A 19,548-nucleotide genomic window follows, 5' to 3' on the forward strand; every position below is an offset into this window, starting at 1 on the left:
AAAAGTTGGACACCAACAAGTAGGGATTAACAACCACATCGGAAATAATGAGCCTTGACAGATCTAGGGTTAAATACTTTAAAATTAGATCCTGCTGAAAGCCGAATCTTGTTGCCTAGCAACGGCTGCATGGGATGCTGCTGTCACTCAGCGGATGCTTCTCGAGGGAGTTAACATTATGCTCGCAGAAAATGGGTTATGATTGGGTCAAGGTGACATCATGCAGCATGGCACCATCGTGTTTTTTTTTTTTTTTTTTTTTAAGGTAGCGTTACAACACCATCACACTCGAGTTAATACCCAGAATTGTGTAGCCGCTCGGAGATTTAAGGCAACATCATCTCTTTTGAAACGGCTCAGCGCTGCCTACACCTTACCTGCCCGGCGGAAGGTCTCGCAGGGTCCGCGCCAAACAGCAGGTCGTTTCAGCCAGCACACACCAGAGTCAAACCCAACAGGTGGATTTTTCATCTTTTCAAATTACTCGGAGACAAAAGGAAAAGCAAAATACGTGTAATTTGTGGAGGTCTGACTGCGTTTTCAGAGCATGGAGATCTCCACCAGCAGTTTGGAAAACACGCACAAAGCTTATGAGAGAGAATAAAATGTACCCTTACTGAAAATAACTGAAAATTTAGCTTGCTAAGCTGATTTTAGCATTTAAAACAGCTACTGGATCTTAGTAAGAGACCAAGATACCAAGTTAATTAAATCAAAAAAAGCCTTTGAGGCATGAAATCTATTTTTAAAAGCGACGCTGTGTAAAGGTTGATACAGGCACCTACAGAGGATTTTCTGAACACCTGCCTGCCAACTGCAAAGCACATCAGCGCTTCTGAGGTTGGTCTGATAGGAACCAACTTGCATCTCCAGGCGTGAAAACACCCAAGTGCTTAACCCTGCACCTTTGGAATGGATACAGAAATTAGGTATTCAGTCCAATCTAGCGTGCTGCTCGTTAGGGCTCGGAAAGTCAAGATACTACAGAAACGGAGATTACGGCAACCAGCATAAACGCCACACTCAGGTAGATGTACGTGGTTTAGGAAACTGGTTGTCCTTCTCTGAAGTTTGCAAGAGCACAGACAAGTACTTGGTTGAGGGTAGTCATTCCCATGGCTCAAAGGAAGCGTGACAATGGCAAACGTAGCATCTCCTATTAAGACATGAGGCAAAGATACCTTTGATCTGTCCCCACTGTTTTAAACAAAAAAACCCTCAACCCTGTGGATAACTGCAAAATGAGCTGACGAGCAACATGCAGTGATGAAATACGTATCACAGCTCACAAATCTTGCCCTTCTTCCTTTATTTGGGCAGGCTGCATCAGAAGGGAGTTCCTGGTGAGCAGGAAGGTTACTAGGAGAGATCATGAAGAGTCTGGATCAGGACAGATATCATTAAATCAAGTTGCAGGGTACAAACTACCAACTTTTTTGGCTGACTGGGGCCTCACTGTTTGGCAGTGATGGGAAGAGGACAGAGACGTGGACATACTGGGTGATAACAGGATCAGTCGACTGTATGTGACCGTGGTAAAGGCCAGGACAAGCCTCGGACATACACGCATGAGCGGTGCTGCGAAGTCCAGGAAGGGATTAAGGCCAGGTTACAAAAAGCATCAGTGTTCTACAAGAGTGCCTGTAACTCTTCTCATGCACGTGCCAGCAGGCCGAATTCAAACTGGAATTGACGTACAGACAAGTGGTTAAGAGGAGCGAAGATCATGTCTTCCAAACGAAAACCAAATAATCTTGGTTTGTTTAATAAGTCAAGAGCCTAAGGAGGGAAATGATTGCTTTTGTACTGATGCAATAGGAAAACAAACACTCTGATGTTTAACGACGAGCTGTTTAAACTAACACTGGCAGAGGGTAGTTAATAATCTTACGTTAGCTGGAAGTGGTTTATAGCTGTAAAAGCAGGTGGCTTTCAGGAGAGCTTTCTGGAAGAAAAGGGAGAAAAAGAAACCCAGCTGATCTGAAGACACACACACAAAAAAAAAAAATAATGGATCAGACGGGATATTGCTTTGCTGTCTCAGTCTTTACCTGTGAATGACTCTCACAGGTAAAAACAGGGAAGAGAGTTTCTATGTCCAAATACGCTGGGAAGCTTCACAGGAACACTGCTGGACTAACACTCACATGCGATTACCCTGAAGCACCCCAGGTCGTATATTTACTCAGACTATGCAAACTAAGAACACTTCCAGCTATCTGCATGCTCAAGATCCCTGAAAAATATAACCGTATTCTGTGTCAAATTTAGACAGCCATTTTTTCAAAATAAATCTAATCCATTAAGTATTTCCTCAACAAATGTCCTTAAAATACAGCTGGTATAAGTGGGTAATTGCTTCAGTTAATGCTTTATTTTGAGAGTTATGGCTCCATACAGAAGGTAATTTCCAGCAAAGTCGTAACAGAGGAAAACACTCTTGGGAAATTTAACAACGAACTTAAGGCCCTCTTAGCACAATATAGCTAATAACAATTAGAAAGATATCATTAACATATGATACAAAGCTGTGATTTTGTCCAAACTAATTAGAGCAGTTGTTCTTTTATCAGTGTATGAAGATGAACACTAAATCAAAGATATTAGTAGCACATATATATTCTGTAATTTGCGATTTAACTATTATTCGATATGGCGATGAAGGCAAGTCTCTGCTAAAATCTACTGTATCACTTCGAGTATTGCAAAGGAAACTGTTGTATTTCCATCAGATCCTACAGCGATACTGGTAGGTTAAAAAAATAAAAATAGAAGGGATAGACTAACGTCTGCTTTTAAGAGAGAGAAGCGTCGTGTCATACCTTGTTTCCCCCTTCTGGTACTTCTGCCTCTCAGGCACCGGCAGGGCGCGTTTGTGTGCATGCACTCGAGGGGAAAGCTGGCCCGGAAAAGCGGGATGGGGAGTATTTAATTCCCGCTAGCCAAGAGGGGACTTCCATAATAAGGCCTTTCCGTAAGGCCTTATGTATAAAGACCCAAGAGACGCCGTAAATCATATCTAAAGAAAGTAAACGCTGAACAAAACACCAGACAAGATCTATGCAGCTTTTATCCAGGGACACATTTTTTTCAATTACCTGTCCTGTATTATGCTGTCGATCTTTGAGTATCATACAAGCAACTTGGCCGCAGCGATAGGGATACAGAACTGTAAATAATCACGGACGTTTCATCAGAAAAAGATTCGAGTTATTTCTGTTGAAACAAATGCTTTGCACAGGGCAAAAGGCAGGCGGTAGTATTTCAGCAATTTCCAAGGTGCCAAAACATTCCTGGAGGTCCAGGTTAAAAGGGTGAAGTTTTGGCCTTAGTAAGATGCTCTTCAAATATCATGGGCCAGCTGTGGCTGAACCTGACCGTGAGCAAACCCTGCTGTGGATTGGTAGGGTTCTGTTACTGTACAGATGACTCCCACACGCGTGCAACAAGCCTTAACCAAGCCGAGACGTACAACAAATTACACATTTAGCTTTTTTACACTGACTCAGTCTTGTGGAAGAGATTTAAATGGCAAGGGAAGGGACTTGGAGCACCATCACAGACCAGGGTCTGTAGATAAAGAGAGAACACAGCGCTTTTCTGTTTGCAATGCTGTTTATTTTAGAAAAGCCCCTTTGATCATCTGAATGAAAAATGTGGGCAGAAAAGTCACAAATGTTATAAAACAAAGTTTATTCTGCAATATTTTGTCATAATGAATTGCATCTCTTTGGTAAAAATAAACTTTATAAACATTTTAATTAACAGAGATTAGCATACAAAAAACTAAACTTCTGTAAATTGTCTTTAAAACGGATAAAGGACTAAACTGGAGGAATAAGGGTTAGAATTGGTCACCTACTGGCAAAATTATTCTAAACAAACCCAAGGACATTGCTTATGCTACATTAGAAACAAGCTAACGGGAACGGTTTAAAAACAACTCTGGTTCATTTGATCAGAAAGCATTCTTACAATTCACTTTTAAATAAATAATAGTTACAATGACTTGGCAATTATAAAATGTTTTATATCACTATATGGCAGTAACATAATACTTTTAATTATGCACTTTTTAGTTTGAAGAAATGTACACTTATAAAACAGACTTGATAATGGCACTGGCAGTTAGGTGTGAAGAATGTGCTTTAAGATATAATGGCAGGTGCAACATTTAAATTATTCTACCTTTTTCTTTTCAATAAATATTTTGACTACACCGTTATTAACGTGTATGAGAGTACTTTGCTCTAACTAAAGCTTGTACTTACTTTTCAGGCTGATGAAAAGTTGCAAACCATACAACTTCCATTTTACAGTCGGATTTTAAAAACATTTGATGTGACTTTTGCAAAAGCAGTAATTTAGTATTGGAATCCGAAAGGCCAATACAGGTTGGTACAGTATTCACATCAGATTTATCCTCAGCAGAGCAGCCTCTCCCGCGTACATGAGTCTCATACACTTCTTCACTGTTTATAAAGAATCGAATGTGGTTCATTAATACTTTTCTTGCCAAAATATATCCGAGTCAACCATTGGCATGAACGTTTTACATATGTCACTAAAAAAAAAAAACCAAAACCAAACCAAAACCAACCCAAAACCCAACAATCAAAATAACTTTTAATTATACTCCATTTATACTATATACACCAGGGTCTCTAACTGAGGTGGCAAACAAACCCAAACCCAATGCCAGGTACGTAAGTGAAAGGCGGGCTCTTCTCCCACTACCGAGAGGCTGCTCCGCACTCACCTGGCCGCCTTTGCCAGCCAAAACGCACGGGCAGAGGCGTGGGATGACGCGGTGGCACAGGTCAGGGGCACACATCGGCCACCTTCTCCTTCGCAAAGGGGAGACGGAAGGCGGCAAAGCGTGGAGAGCGCGGCCCTGCTTCCCCCCTTCCACAATTCCAGTTCTCCCAGGCTGAAAGCTGTGAGGATGGACGCAGCTTTCACCGTTAACTTCTAGTTAGTATGGTTTTATTGCTCGTTGCGTATGGTAATTAAATGCATTGTTAGCATCCCAACCCCATCCCTTCAAGAAATGCTGAAGTCATTATCACCAACTTCAGGGTTAACAGCGGCACAGCCACACTCCTAATAAGTACTAACCTTCTCAAACTTTATCCAAGGCAAAAAAATAATTCAGAACCAAACCAAACCATGGAGCCAACTATGACCGCAATTTCTACAACACTTGGACCTCAATCCAGTTTTCCCTGGAAGCTACAGAGAAGCTGCAACCACCTTCAGTGGGAGGCGGGCAGCAGCCCTCTTCAACAGCGTGCAACAAAATCATGGCACCGAGCAAAATCCCTGATGGCTAACAATATTTCCGCATAGCTGAATCCTCGTTTTTCCATTGACACAAACTCTGCCCTTTGCAGTTTTCCATCCAAGGTACAAAAGCAACCCATGAGCAAAAAAACCAGTTCCACCAAGCATTCGCGTCTCCACATCCCAAAAATCCTAAGAACCACTGCACTGGTACTTAATTTTCCTTTAAATAGCGAGTTTTACCCCTACTATCCATCAGTAACACATCCGGTATCAGGCCTAATTGGCTAATGCACCACTTGTGATATCCAGAAGACATACACGTCTGCACGCACGTTGCCCTGTTACGGGTGTAGGCTAACGGGTGTTCACACACAAAGCAGGAACGCAGCAGAGTATTTTTCTTCCCTTTCAAGAAATTAAACAAATCACGCTTAAAACTGAAATAATTAGAAAAAGGGAAAAAAAAAAAAAACCCAAAACCACTTTTTTTTTTTCCTCTCCTAGTGTTTGTGCTTTAAAACAAAACAAAAAAAAAATGTTGGCTTTAAATTCCAAAACACAAAGAAGCTCAAATATTTCAGGCTTGATCCAACAGCCATTGAGTCAGCGGGAGCACCACCGTTGTCTTCAAGAGGCACTGGAAGAGGCCCTCAGAGCAACAGACCTTCAGCAGCATGGCTGTGTTCGTATTTAGAGTAGACAGTTTATGGCAGTATTCATGAAGAGACTGACAAATAAGGAAAAAAAAAAAAAACAATACAAAAAAAACCCCCAAACCCCACACTGAGTGAAGAAAGGCCTCCAGATAGCCAGAAAAATACCCTGTCAGGGAAAGGTTAACTTTTGGCTCAATCCAGCACTGTTTTCAACAACCAGAACAGTAGACACTGGTTTCCTAGGTGGCTCTGCTCCTAATATTCAACCAGCCTGCCCAACACCTGCTGGAAGCAATAGCTTAACGTGTTAGCGAGAACATTTATGGCACATCATGCTACCTTTCTAAAACAGGAAAGATGACCTTTGATAGTTGTATACGATTCGGCAACATACTTAAGGCATCCTTATACTTAGAGTACTGTTAAAACCCACTCTAACAGAACTGCTTACTCATTTTTGAACAGAAAACTTTAAAAAAAAAAAAGCCGTCATCTACAAGAAGATGTAAGCAATCACCACTGATTTAAAAAAAAAAAAAAAAAAAAAAGGGGAAAAAAACGTTCACCATACCACTAAAACATTTTTGGCCAAAGGATGTCTGGGAACTATAGAGAGATTCTTTTATTGCAAAAATGAGTTGTGAAGCATTTTCTTCCCTAAACAGAGAGGTCCTCCTGAGCTACGGTGTACGTCCAAAGGCTAAAGCCTCGCCTTGCCCATTAGATGCCCCGTATGCAGCAGGAGGCTGGTGGGACTCACACAGACAAGGCACAGTGATCTGGGAAACAAAAGGTACGGACAGCCCACGGGACACAAAACAACACGTGTTGAGGGGAAGGGGCAAAAAAACCAAAACAAAACAAAACAAAAAAAACCAAAAAAAAACCCCCAAGGCAATTCAGGGTTCACTGATCCAAAAGGAAGCTATTCTATTTTGTTTCAGATTATGGGGTAAGGCGTTCCGTTTTCAGCAGATGTTCACTACCTAAAGCCTCCACCTCGTCCATGTTGTCCCCACCATCAACTGTGGCGTTCTTTTCCGCCCCTGAATGGGTACAGGGGAGCAGAAGGGTAGATGTTGCAGGACGGTGCAGGTACCACATGTTCAACAGTGGTGGTAACATGAGGACAACAGCAAACTTGGCAAGTGGCAGCTTTCACTGTTGGCTACATCCAGCCGGTGTGTACGCATGCGTGCATCTGCATGAAAAGGACACCACCACCCCCCGCCTCAAAAAAAGAGACAATTTGTCTTAAGGTGAAAAAAACTCAACCCTGTTTTCCTTCAGGAATCTGACCTGCACACAGCAGATTTTGGGGGGGAAGAAGGGGGGAAAAAAAAGAAACCTGCTGGTGGTACCCACCTCAGCTCCTCCTTATCCCCAGCTCTTCCAGGGGGCGCTTCGCATCTCACTGAAGCAGCTCCTGGAGTGCTACAGATTTTCCACCACTGTGTCGGGCTGAAAACTGCAGCCACTTGGGAGCTGCTTCACCGGTGTTTCCACCAGAACCTGTCTCAGAACAGCAAAGAGAGGACAGGTAGGAGGCAACCGAGGCCAGGACCCTTTCCCCCCCCCCTCCTTTCTTTCTTTTTTCTCCTCCTTTTTAATCCTTTACATGGAAGTCAGAGCCCTCAGACAGGGCAAAATTCACCTCTGCAGATGGGGCCAGCAGAGATCCACAATGTGCATCTGAATGAACATATCTCTGGGGGAAAAAAAATAAAATCAACTATTAAAAAGAAAAAAAAAAGCGATCATCGAGAAGTATGCTTTCAGGTTTTCACAAGTCATGCATCTCTTCTAATTTGAGAAGATTAAATAATTTTTTTTTCTTTTTAGGCAGTGATTTAAAAATAAATGGCTAAATTATAGTTAGCGCCAAAAATAAAAAAGCAATGAGTCCTCTTATGGCTTTGATCTCCCTTGTGAAGGGTAAAAGTAGAAGAGTATTGCCACAATTAAAAAAAATATATGTATATATTCAACACTGACAAACACACTATTTTTTCCTTTGCTTGTGACAGTGGGTCTTTGCAGTACTTATTAAGGAACTCAAGCACGTTTGGATGCCAGCAAGGTGGAGCAGAGACCCCGCTGCTTCTTTCAACTCCTCATCGATTTCTTGACATAACTCCTTGAGTGCTTTGTTGCTAGGCTGACTTTCCTCAGAGGTATCTACACAAGGTTGCGATGCATAGCCACTGTCTCCAAGAGGATCATCTTCAGAGTCAACGTCTGTATCCACTTCGCTGTGAAATCCTTCGCTGCCATCGCTTCCGTCGTGGCTGGTCTTGGAGATAAATTCATAGACCTCGTCAAGGGAGGACAAGGAAGACACGCTGGACCTGGATGCGCAGCGCTGGGCGCCCATGCTGCTGGCACTGTAGTTGTGATCCTCCTTCGGATCGATATTGGTGGCTGCGGAATCGTTTTCCTGCAGATTTATGGAACTGGGAGGATTGAATGCACTGCCGTAACTCCTCTTCTTAGGTGTCTTCAGAGGCTGAGGTTTCTCACCTATTAAAAAAAAGATTGTCAGTAAGCAAATACTCTAATGAGATCACGTGCAAAATGAGCACGCTACAACTGGCTGACTGCAAAGCAAGCTGAATGTCAGCGTTTAAGAGTCATAATATCTTGTGCACATTCACTGTCATCCACAGAGGACAACAGTCTTCAGCTAATCACAACTAAGAGCTGGAGAAACAGAGAAGTAGCTAAGAAACCCTTCTCCCAGCTAGCATAAAGAGGACAGGGGAAGAACTTTGCAGAAAAAACAAAATTAACTGGGGGGGGGGGGGGGGGGGGGCGTGAGGGGTGGGGGAAAGAAGGTGGTTCTCTAAAACTCTAATGCTTGCAGAAGGAATAATCAAACCAGGATTGCTTCCTGACTGCTCTTACTATTTGGAAACTAGACGATACTCATTTCCCAAAACTTTATAAAGAAAACATTTAGCTACTGGGTAGAGAAGAAAAAGCAGAGTAAAATGGCTCATGCTTACAGTCCAACATCCCTTGTTGAATGGAAGTATTTAACAGCATCATTGCAGTAGCAGCATCAATATCGGATTCTGTGAAGGAGAAGCAGCAAAACGTTAGATCTCAGGGAAGCCTGACAAAATGAGGTCCCTAGAACATACGAAGAATATATATCTGCCTATATTGTCCTACGATAAGGAGACGGGGGGGGAACGTACAAATTTAAACAGAGCAAGACTCTTATACAGTGCAAGCTGGTTACAGAACAGTCTCATATCTTAACTATGATATTCAAAAGCTGAATTCTCACATTGCACTTACCAAAGCTGAAGCCAAGAATCAGCAACATTAATAATGCACTCATACGACGATGCTGTTGCTATCCTTATCAACAAGTAGCTTTTGTTTGTACCGGTTGAGAGATTATACATATGGCACAGCAAAGCACGGCAGCAGCTTCACACCCTGGCTATGTGCAGATGCAAGGCTGAGGGACGAAGGTGCCCGCTAACGCAGCACTAATTCGGCACACCTCCCTCCTCCAGCAGCAGTTTTCACACCAACAACAAGCCAAACAGAAGAAATGGAGAAGACGAGGGGAGAAAGGGCACTGAACTGAAAGCAGGAGGATCTAAATAATAAATAGGCACTTTAAAAGCCTTAGGCAAACGGCGGCGCTTTTAGTGATGGTGGCAAACTCCAGCCTTTGGCACGCAGAGTGGACTGCTTACATCTCAAAAAGGGCACCTTGAAGATATTATGGCAAAGAGTGACATTTCCAACCAGAGTCAGATGAAAAGGAAAAGAAACAAGCACACACTTTCCACTTGTTTCAGGACACACTCATGCGTTTTCCAAAAAAGAGGAAATCCAAGGTCTTGCTTTGCTCACTTCAGGTATGGATGATGGAAAGACAGGCTAAATAGTCTTCTCCTTATGCAGGAAAGAAATACGTAAGACTATATGTATATATACATATGGTGGACTAACCAGGCAAAAGAGAAGCAGACAGACAGTGAGCTCTCACATCAAGAACCTTGGTGTCTCAGAGCAAGAGACCACATCCGAGGTGTGCATATGGATGGATGTGAGTGAGTGGAGACACGGGGCTGGAAGACAACGCGTGGAAGACGCCAGCAGTGAGCACAACAGGCTTTCAGTCCCGCTGAACTGGAACTGGGGTGGGAATTGCTGAAGTTGAAACACCAGCAATGTCATTTTTGATGGCATTTCTTCCCCCACCCCCCCATCTGTCAGTTTGGCTTCCTTATCTTATACAGTTTTCCCCAACGTCATCCCTGGTCAAGGAGGAATCTGAAGAAGGTGTCACCTTGGGAATGTTGTACCAACATGGAAAGGAGACTGAGCTGCTGCTTCCAACACAACTTATAAAACATACACATTCCCCCTTGTTTTCACTGTCCGCCATTTTAAAACCAGCACACTTCAAGGTCTATCCCCATTGCACTTATAAGACTTTTATTTTTAATTCTGTCTTGTCTTTCTTGGCAGCAATAGAGCCCCTGAATTTACAAGTCGTATGTATCTCACTGACAAAAAAGAAATTAAAAAAAAAGTATAGAGTTAACTTTCCTCCACTATCATAATCAGAAAGTGAAATATTCCCATTCCTTACTTGCTATCACAGACATTTTATTTTAACATCTGATGTTGGTATATAAGCACCACCTTGTTAAAATGACAAGCAATTGGAGGCATTAATGCAACACAGAATTACTACCTGCAGATAGCGTTTCTGCATGTTAGTACCCCCAAAGAAACAGGAGAGACACTTCTGCAGCAACTTCTTCGCAGCGCTCCGCGTCACCATTGATGTGCTTTGGTTTCATTTGGCATTGCTCTCCTCAACACAGCAGTATTTCCCAAATTTATGCTTCCCCAGCAGAATGGCTGAGGAAGCACATTATTACAAGGAATTCTTCCACCTGCACAACGACTGACCTACGCGACCCTGGGAACATTAATGATTTGCCTCTAATGCCAGGGAGATGCTGAAGAGGTTCACCAACACGCGGAAATTAAATGAGAGCAGATATATTTCATTATTTCAGCACCTTCGGTGTAGCAAAATGGAACAGTCAGCATCAGACTGGCAATCTCCAAACCAAAGAATCCTGTCAAAACAGGACACACCAGCAAAATCATTTAAGAGGAGGGGGATTTCTTGTATTCTCCAACAAGCCCTAAGAATCCCAGATCTAGCAGCCCTGCAGCAGCCAGACAAGGATGCTTCCTTGCCACCTGGGTACCGCCAGAAAACCTCTGTCTGGATGCGTGGTAATTATCACCTGCGGATAAGGCAGCTGTCTTTAAAAAAAAAGAAAAACCTTGGTTTTGCTGCCTAACTGATGTTTCTGGTTTGTGGCCAAAAACTAAAAATCAAGCTTCTCACCTCAAAGCCTACCGCGCTAGTGAAACCGGAGAGCTAGACGTCTGCTGGGCTGCTCAGGTCCTGCTTCATCGGTGGCCATTTATTACCCTTTTGAAAGAGCTTTAGCAATACTCCTCTACAACAAATTAACACATACTCACTTTGTCTCAGAATCAGCCCATTAAAAAAAGTAAGCGTGATTCACTTTTCAGCACTTTTAAAAAAAATTACTATTTTTGATGAGGATAAGCCTTCAGGGGGTTAAACTTTGCTACTGAGGTACAAGACCTGTGCTCAACAGGCTTCTTCAAAAGAAATGCTGGGATACCCCAGCACGCTGTTTAGCTCCCTTTGGATACCAAGGCCCACAAAAAGGCTTTAAAATGAATAAAATTTTTCTAAAAGTACATATGAGAAAATGAAGTAACCATCTTCTGTTCAACAGAAAAAAAAAAAAAAGGGAAGAGGTTTCCATCTTAATTTTTTTTTATATTTTTTTTTCTTTAAATCCGAACATTGCCGGCTCTTTTTCCTCATGGAAAGCAAAAGTACAAAGCCACAGGACAGAACTATGGTCAGGTTTGACGCTCATTCCAACCTGTAAGAACAGATATACCCCAGTGGTCTGAGGAAGGGGACGCCAGAAAGACAGCAGTGCTGCTTCAGCAGGGATTCCCCCAATCATCTACAGACAACTACCTTTAACTTGCTAAACGGGGAAGTGTGTCCCGCTACGGGCTTCCTGCCATGGCTAGAAGAGATCACTCACCCGCAGTAATACCCTGAGCGTGACTTGGTGTAATCCAATCTTTCTCCACCAAGTTTTGATGACTACCGTTAAAATAACATTTACGCAACATAAAAGCTTTTGTTGTGGATGCGACTTGTTTTCTCCTGCACCTACTTCATTATTAGTGCAGGAAACACAGAGGGATGTAAACTTGATTGAGGACCATCACTGCAGCCTACGGTATCAAGACCTGTATTTGGAGTCCACATATTAAATAAACCCAATAAACCCATCCTATCCCCCTCTCCCAAGAGTTAAAATGAAAATTTTGCCATTTTTAAGGCGGTACCTTAAACTAAACAGACATCATGAGGCTGTTCTGTTAACTGGGTTAATATCCAGAACTTGGGTCTTCCTCCATAACTGCGCTGGCAATAACACCGGCTGGTGCCCAATTTTTTGCCAAGTGAGTGAGAAGTACCACACAGCTGTGAAATACTCATCTGAAGTATACGCGTTGTTCCGCGTTCCCCTGCAAATCCTGTCATGCTCTCCCACCCACCTGTATCAACCAACCACCTTTAAGGCACTTCTGTGGCCACATCCCCATGTTTTATACATTAAAATTTGTTGCCTTTTGTTTTTGGTTCTTGGTAACCAATAAACCTGATGTAGAGATTTGTAGCTTTGAGACTGGCTTTCTACTGAACTATTCATTTTTTAAGTAGGTCATATTTGGGAGCGTCTGCTAAATACCTTGCTGGCAGAACAAGATGGCCCCTATTACATCTTGAAATTCATTTTATGATTTAAATTTAATACACAAGTGGCTAATAGAATGAGCATGGTTTCTGCTACATGAGTTTTTTCCATAATCTAGCAGACCCTTCAGAGCAGGTCCCCACACAACATCATCTGGGCTTCAGTACACGCTTGCAACTCAAACCAGGGGAGCAGAGCGAAAGAAAATTACATGTTTACCTTTGAGAGACCGGCCATGGTTCTGCTGAAGGACTGAAGTTAGGTAGTGAGGGGACGCTGACCTACTGAAAAGAAATTCAACAGGTCAAAGCCAAGCCCAAATTAGCCAAATGATTTGTACAAAATATAGCAGACAAAACACTATGATCATAGAAAGGTAAAACCAAAACCAACCCAAACACCACAGTTTGGTGGACAAGCAATTTCTATTGCCCTCAGTAGATGGTTTGACACATTGGTTGATGGTTTACGTAGCACTGTAAGACATCATTAGCACTTGGAGAACACCTCGAAACACACGCTCTAAGCAAAAGTCTTGTTGGCAAGAGATGATAACTTCTGCAGATTTTATATACCCTCCTAAAGGCTGGATTTTAAATAAAGATAAGTGTTTTTTTAGTAAGTAAAACCTACATGTGAACAAGACATTAGCTTATATAGGGATGCTTGAAGCCCAGGAGCAACAGAATAGGTAAGGACCAGTTGTGTCCATCCACTCTTCAAAACGGTGGCAGGAGATTAACAAAAACGAAAGGCAGTGTTGTGCGAAAAGCTAGGGAGGAACAACAACAACAAAAAAAAACCCAAACCCAAACCAAGATATCTGCTGATTTTAAAGTTATCTGAAGCTGGGCTGTTTTGGTGATGCTGTCTGCTTTTTTGCGTTACCAGACCAGCTTTGCACCTGGCAAAGTACCACTTAATACCCTACAGAATGCAGGGCAAGTTAAAGCTTTCACAGAGTTTTCTGCCACGCACCCAGTCCTAATTAATCCATTCATTATAAAGGTACTAGCAAACAGTTTGAAATAAATACAACAGAAATTGTACACAGCTATTAACACTGCAGGAAACAGAGCAATAGGCATCTTTTATAGTATCGCTAGAAGAATTCAAAGGGGGGATGAGCAGAAGTTTCAAGCCCAACCTGTAACAACCACCTCACGGGATTAATGGGGTGATTTCTACCATTAAGGTATGTTTACCTTTTATATTCATCATATTTAGGCAGCTTTAATTTCCAAAATAAGGCACAGCCACAAATCCTCCGAAAATCAAAAAGCTGCTAAGTGCTTAATTTTTTTTTTTTAATTACTTATTGTCATGGTTTAACCCCAGCCAGCAACTAGAACCACACAGCCGCTTGGTCACATCCCCCCTTCTCTTCCCCAACAAGAAGTGGGGGGTGGGGGTGGGAGAAAAAGGGGGTTAAAGGGAGGAAAAAGCCTTGTGTGTTGAGATAAAGACAATTTAATAGAAACAGTAAGAGAAAAGGAAAAACAACAATAATAAAAGTGACACAGGTCACTCTCAGCACCCGGTGAACTGGCACCATCCCGAGCAGTGATTCTGGATTCTCGCCCCCCCCCTGCCCCAGCTAACTCCCACTTAAACACTTAGCATGACACCTATGGCATGGAATATTCCATTGGCCATTCCATCGTTCTGTCTGGGCTTCTATGGGAAGCTGAAAAAGTCCTTGAATATGGTAAACATCACTTAGCAACAACTAAAAACAATACCTATTATTGACATTCCTTCCACAGCAATCGCTGGAAAGAAAGTTAACTCCTTCCCTGCTGAAACCAGGACAGTTGTCCAGATCATTAACTAAAACCCAGACAATGACTTCAGTTTTTAAAATACCTTTTTAAAACTAAAATCTTACTACATTAGGTTGAATTTTGTCAAAAATATTTTTCTCTGGTCACTGGCCAGTGCTGTGGCTGCATACATCTCAACCACCCTGAGATCAGCTGCTCCGCACAGCTGTTAATGAGGGATGCCCATTTAATACTCTTGCTGCTCCAACTTGCTGTCGTATCACCTAAACTCAGCTGGCCAGTGCTAACAGCTCCATAGTTGGTATAGTGCAGGAGGAAAAAAAGAAAAATCAAAGCAAGGTGGCTTGAAATGCATCATCCGAGCTACGTAAGGAGCTCTTGCAGCACCGCAACCAAACAAAGCTAGTGAAACAGAGAGTAATATTTAAGCATCTCCCAACGTGGTAACCGAAGGGAAGAAGATCCAGTGGAGTTGAATGCAAAGATACGCAAAACTCGAGTTCACTGAGTGGTATGTTTTCTTCTGGAGGTGATGGAGCACAAAAGGAACAGATCCCAAAATGGGGGGAAAAAATAAAAATAATAAAAAAAAAAGTCACAAGGAAAGCAATGGACCCATCCCAACATGTCTGGCTCTGCAGTCTGCAGGTAAGAGATGCTAAACATCTTCATCCGTTCGTCTGAGCTCAGATCCTTCAAGAGTCATATCCACGTAGAGCTTTCCTACAGCAAGTTAATGCTTAGTATTGATTAAGACAAGCTATGCCTATGCATAAGGTATTTGCGAGATGAGGACCACGGCAGTCCCCAGAGCCCGGGGATGTAATACATGTAGTACCAGAAACAGAATGCAGCTAGGGGCCTTGCACAGACTTGTTGAACAAGCTGTGCAGGAATAAAACGCACCAGTGATGCCAATCATCTATGATAATACAAGTTTCAGTGTAACTAGACACAGATTACAGTTTTGGAAAGCTTCTGCTCAAAGTAACACCTTAAATTTTATTTTTAAATGCCGCTGAATGATAGGTATATTCCCCGCGAACACACTGTAAAATAATTATGAACACAAGTCCTCCCACAGAAAAATTCAGAAACTCTCGCAGTCAAATTCAAGCATCACCCTGTAGTTAAATTTGGACAGTTTTTCCAGCCTTTCTCCAGCTGCACCTCCGGGCTTTCTCTTTCCCTCCACACACAAGGCAGCCCCTTGGGGGGCCTTCCCCAAAGTAAAACCAGATTTTAAAGCTAACCCAAGAATTTTTCAACACATAAGGGAAAAAATAAATCTGTTTTTCTGTGTATGACTGAAAGTCATACAAACGTTCTTTTATTATTAAAGGAAAATAAAGCAGCTTTCATTAGGGAGAAGTCGAGTATCTTGAAATGTTTTTATTTTGTTGCCCTTACACATACAAGCACTGCAAAATCCTTCACGTATTGAAGTCAGTGGGAATTTTGCCATGTGGCTTCATTAGGACCAGGATTTCCTTGTAATTGTGATTGTTGGCAAGTGTGACTAATCCTTCACTGAAGGAAAAAAAGTTGCTGAAAACAACAGCTTCAAATCGAAGTCCTGATCTTGTGAGTACTTCAGTGTTCAGATAAAATCTCTCCTTCCCTACACCTAATGTCAGTATGTTGTGTTTATACACGCTAGGTAAATCATACTTCAGTGCTTGTATCGTTGGACTCATCTTGAAGACCCTGGAGATATTAAAAGCTTAACAGGCCAAGGCTCTGACCGGCCGGCCCTAGGCCCAGTCTGTCTTGATCCTCTGCTCCTCTGGCTGGACAGACAACATCCAGAGGTCCCTTCCCACCTGGATTATTCAGTGACTCTCAATTTTAAAAGTTTGGCCGTGTTAACAAAGCTTTTGAGGATGAAACCTTCACTCGAGTTGTACTGAAAAAAAGAAGTCCGTGCCCTTACGTAGAAACAGTAACGCCTGTAAAAAATTATCATCTAGAGTCCAACTACAGTGCTTTCAACACCTTTGTTCCCATGAAACAAAGCCTGACAGTAGCACCAGCCATCTTGTATTTTCCAATTTGACTTCAGGGTTATTTTAGTAATGCTCCCATTCCAGCAGAAAGCTGGAAAACAGGATACTTCTGCCTGGCTTGTTCAAAGCCAAGATGATGCAAGACGATCCTCGATCCTGGCTCAAGACAGCTGGAAGGTCAGAGACCACTTTTACATCTCATAGGTGACAAGCCCACCTGGAAGAGCCCATGCCAGGCATCCAGCCGCTGACAGACAGCTATTGCTTCCACGGGGGGCCCGCTCTCAGGGTCAATGCCCGTTGGACCCTTAGAAACGTCTGCTCAATGTTATCAGTTTTACATCCTGCTCCAGTAATCCCAGTTCCTCCCGTTTGTGAGGGAAACTCCTCGCTGTAAGGTTAAGGCGTAGGGGCAATGTGCAGAGACCTTAATTATCTCTTATCTCACTCAAATTCTTTGCTGAACTAGATAAAGCTGCCACGTGCCTACCTAACAACTGAGCTCACCAACAGCAACGTGTTCCTCTCCGCTTTCTGTCCTTCTTTTCTCTGTCCCACCTCCACAGGCTGACCCAGCTGCTGTTCCACTTCCTCTACCGAGAACACATGATGTTGACTTCAAATTCTCCAAGATCTATTGCCTAATCTTAAAATGTGTCAGATGAGGAAGCCCTGATTTCAGAAGTCTTGCGTGCTCCACCTCAGAGTGTGTTTATGGTAAAAGGCTGTTCTTCCCATGCCCGCTGCAAAATGCTCTTAACAGCTTCAGAGGAAAACACCCCTTTTAGTGCATCCTCTATAAGCACTTCAGATCGTAGAAGTGTTGATTGGTTTTGACAACAGCACAGAATATATACAATTTATACCCAGATGAGTGACTTACAGGAGAAGACACATCTCTCCTTCCAAGCTAGCAGCACCAGGCACCCCAGATCAGCCCTGGTGAACGGTGCTTGAAGGAAGGTTTTGCTCTAGTTCTCAGGACCGCCTCCAGGGAAATTTGGCTCACCAGTAAGCACCAAGCACAGCCTCAACCTTCTTTTAAACTGTCCCACAGTTACGAAGATGCCTGGGACACAAACCCCAGATCTGCTATCTGGGAAGCCTGAGCTCGTTACATCTCACTGCCTCGTCTAGCCAGCCTCACCTAAGCCCCAGTCAAATTCGTCTCTTGCGTGGCAGCCGGTAACAACCCATCAACATCCGCATGGGCATTTCCTCTGCTGGGTGGAGTAACACAACTGTGCACCATGCTCAGATGAGAAAATTCGCCTACCTTGGTGGTGACGCCGGTGGAGTATAAAAGGCAAGTGCTGAGGGAAACGGCTGCTTTTTCAGTGCTTGGACAAGGTTAGGTTTATATTCTGGGTCAACGCACCACAATGAACCTTTTCCATTCACCTGCAAGAAAAAAGTACTGCAAATTAGAAAAATCCAGGGGCCAGGCTGTTACGGTGATTTCTAATTTAATATTCCCAAAATGCAGCACAGTGTAATGATGTAGGCATCCACCGCGGGACAGCTGAGGTACATCATCCTCAGGCAGCTCCATCACCTGCATGGAAAGCAGACACTCCTAAACCGAGCATATGGTCCCAAGACCCTCGACATACAGGACGGAAGCACCCACCTTGCAGTTTGAGAGAGCATCTCCAAAGCCCCCTCTAAAGCCCCATTTCCATTCATGTTCATTCCACGTTCATGTCCGTTCACTGAAAGCTGTAAGCCTAATTTAAACACTTGTTAAATACAGCTGTGAATTTAAGCGTCTGTGCAAGCATCAGTGAATTGATCAGAAGTCTTTAGATTAACAGGTTTCTAAGTAAGAAACCAAAGTGCCTTTCCTTTTGCTTAGGTACAGCCACATATGCATTTAACTTTACCCTACCCTGTCAAAGCAACTTGCTGGATAACCCAGCTACGAAACGGATTATTCCCACTTTTTCCAAAAACCTGAAAACCTAATTTATATATTTTTGGTGCACCTAACAAAGTAAGCACTACTGTGCTAGACATACTTGACATTGAATTTGATATGCCAAAAGTTAAGCAAGATAAAGCACGTCCTGCTCCTCTGAAGGGTTTCTTCACGTATTTACCATATAAAGAAAAAAAGCTATTTTTTAAGCCTGCTAGTTCTTGCAACATAAAGAGGAAAATTAACAGGTAAAGTTAAAAAAAATTCTATAATCACTGACCTGATAGATCAGCTAACAGCTTTACAGGTAGCGGTGCCAGGATTTTTTGGGGGAAAAGTGTTACAGGGGTGGTCATGCACATAGCAGAAGGACGGGGCACATCTACACCTGAATGGGGAGATCTTTCTATAGGATTTTTTGGGGAAAAGTCTCAGAGCGAAAACCCAAGCTTCGTGAGCACCTCCTGCGAGCCCACAGAGGCCAGCTGGCCTCCTCCTGCCAGTATCAAGGGGTTATGAATACCATTTTATGGACGGATACTCCATGAATTAAGAATGAAAGGGACCCACAAAGCATGTGAGTCCATAGTCCTATTTAAGTAATGGCACTTTTCCTGAAAAGAGGAAGTATTTTGCTATCAATAGTGAAAAATCAAATCAGGGAGAGCTCCAGCTGAGAAACAGAGGGATGCTGCTCCATAATTTTAGTTGAAGCCACTGCGTTTCATAAAGATCTCTGAGCTGCAGCATCTCTCAGAGATATTTTTTTTTACCTGAATCCTTCTTATACTGACCTTTTCATGCTAAAACTGAGCACAGCCTGCAAGATACCTATCAGGAAGCTTACCTTTAATTAAGCAGACAATTCCTTCACCATGGTGACTGGCAGGATGATTTAGCCAGCTAGCTGCTAATGGGGGGGGTATCCTCCCAACTGGCCCCATCCCTCATCTCAACATCAGACTAATGGCCTGATCCCTTCCCTACAACTCTCCTGGAGCCAGACCCTTTCCCTAGCCAGCCAGCTCATTG

General features: G+C 42.9%; 1 protein-coding gene across 7 annotated transcripts in view; it reads right to left on the reverse strand.

Annotated features, from left to right (window-relative positions):
• Positions 1-1,823: 1,823 nt before the first annotated feature.
• Positions 1,824-19,548, reverse strand: part of FOXN2 (forkhead box N2) — a 118,929-nt gene continuing 101,204 nt past the window's right edge. For all 7 annotated transcript variants that reach the window (XM_063328109.1, XM_063328111.1, XM_063328110.1 and 4 more), the window contains 4 exons: positions 17,875-17,999; positions 13,028-13,092; positions 8,948-9,016; positions 1,824-8,462 (listed from right to left, as the gene is read on the reverse strand). In XM_063328109.1, coding sequence (XP_063184179.1) covers positions 7,945-8,462; positions 8,948-9,016; positions 13,028-13,092; positions 17,875-17,999 — 777 coding nt within the window. In that variant the 3' untranslated portion in view covers positions 1,824-7,944. The remainder of the gene's footprint in view (positions 8,463-8,947; positions 9,017-13,027; positions 13,093-17,874; positions 18,000-19,548) is intronic.

This window comes from Chroicocephalus ridibundus, chromosome 3, assembly GCF_963924245.1.
Source record: "Chroicocephalus ridibundus chromosome 3, bChrRid1.1, whole genome shotgun sequence".
NCBI classification, from domain to species: domain Eukaryota; kingdom Metazoa; phylum Chordata; class Aves; order Charadriiformes; family Laridae; genus Chroicocephalus; species Chroicocephalus ridibundus.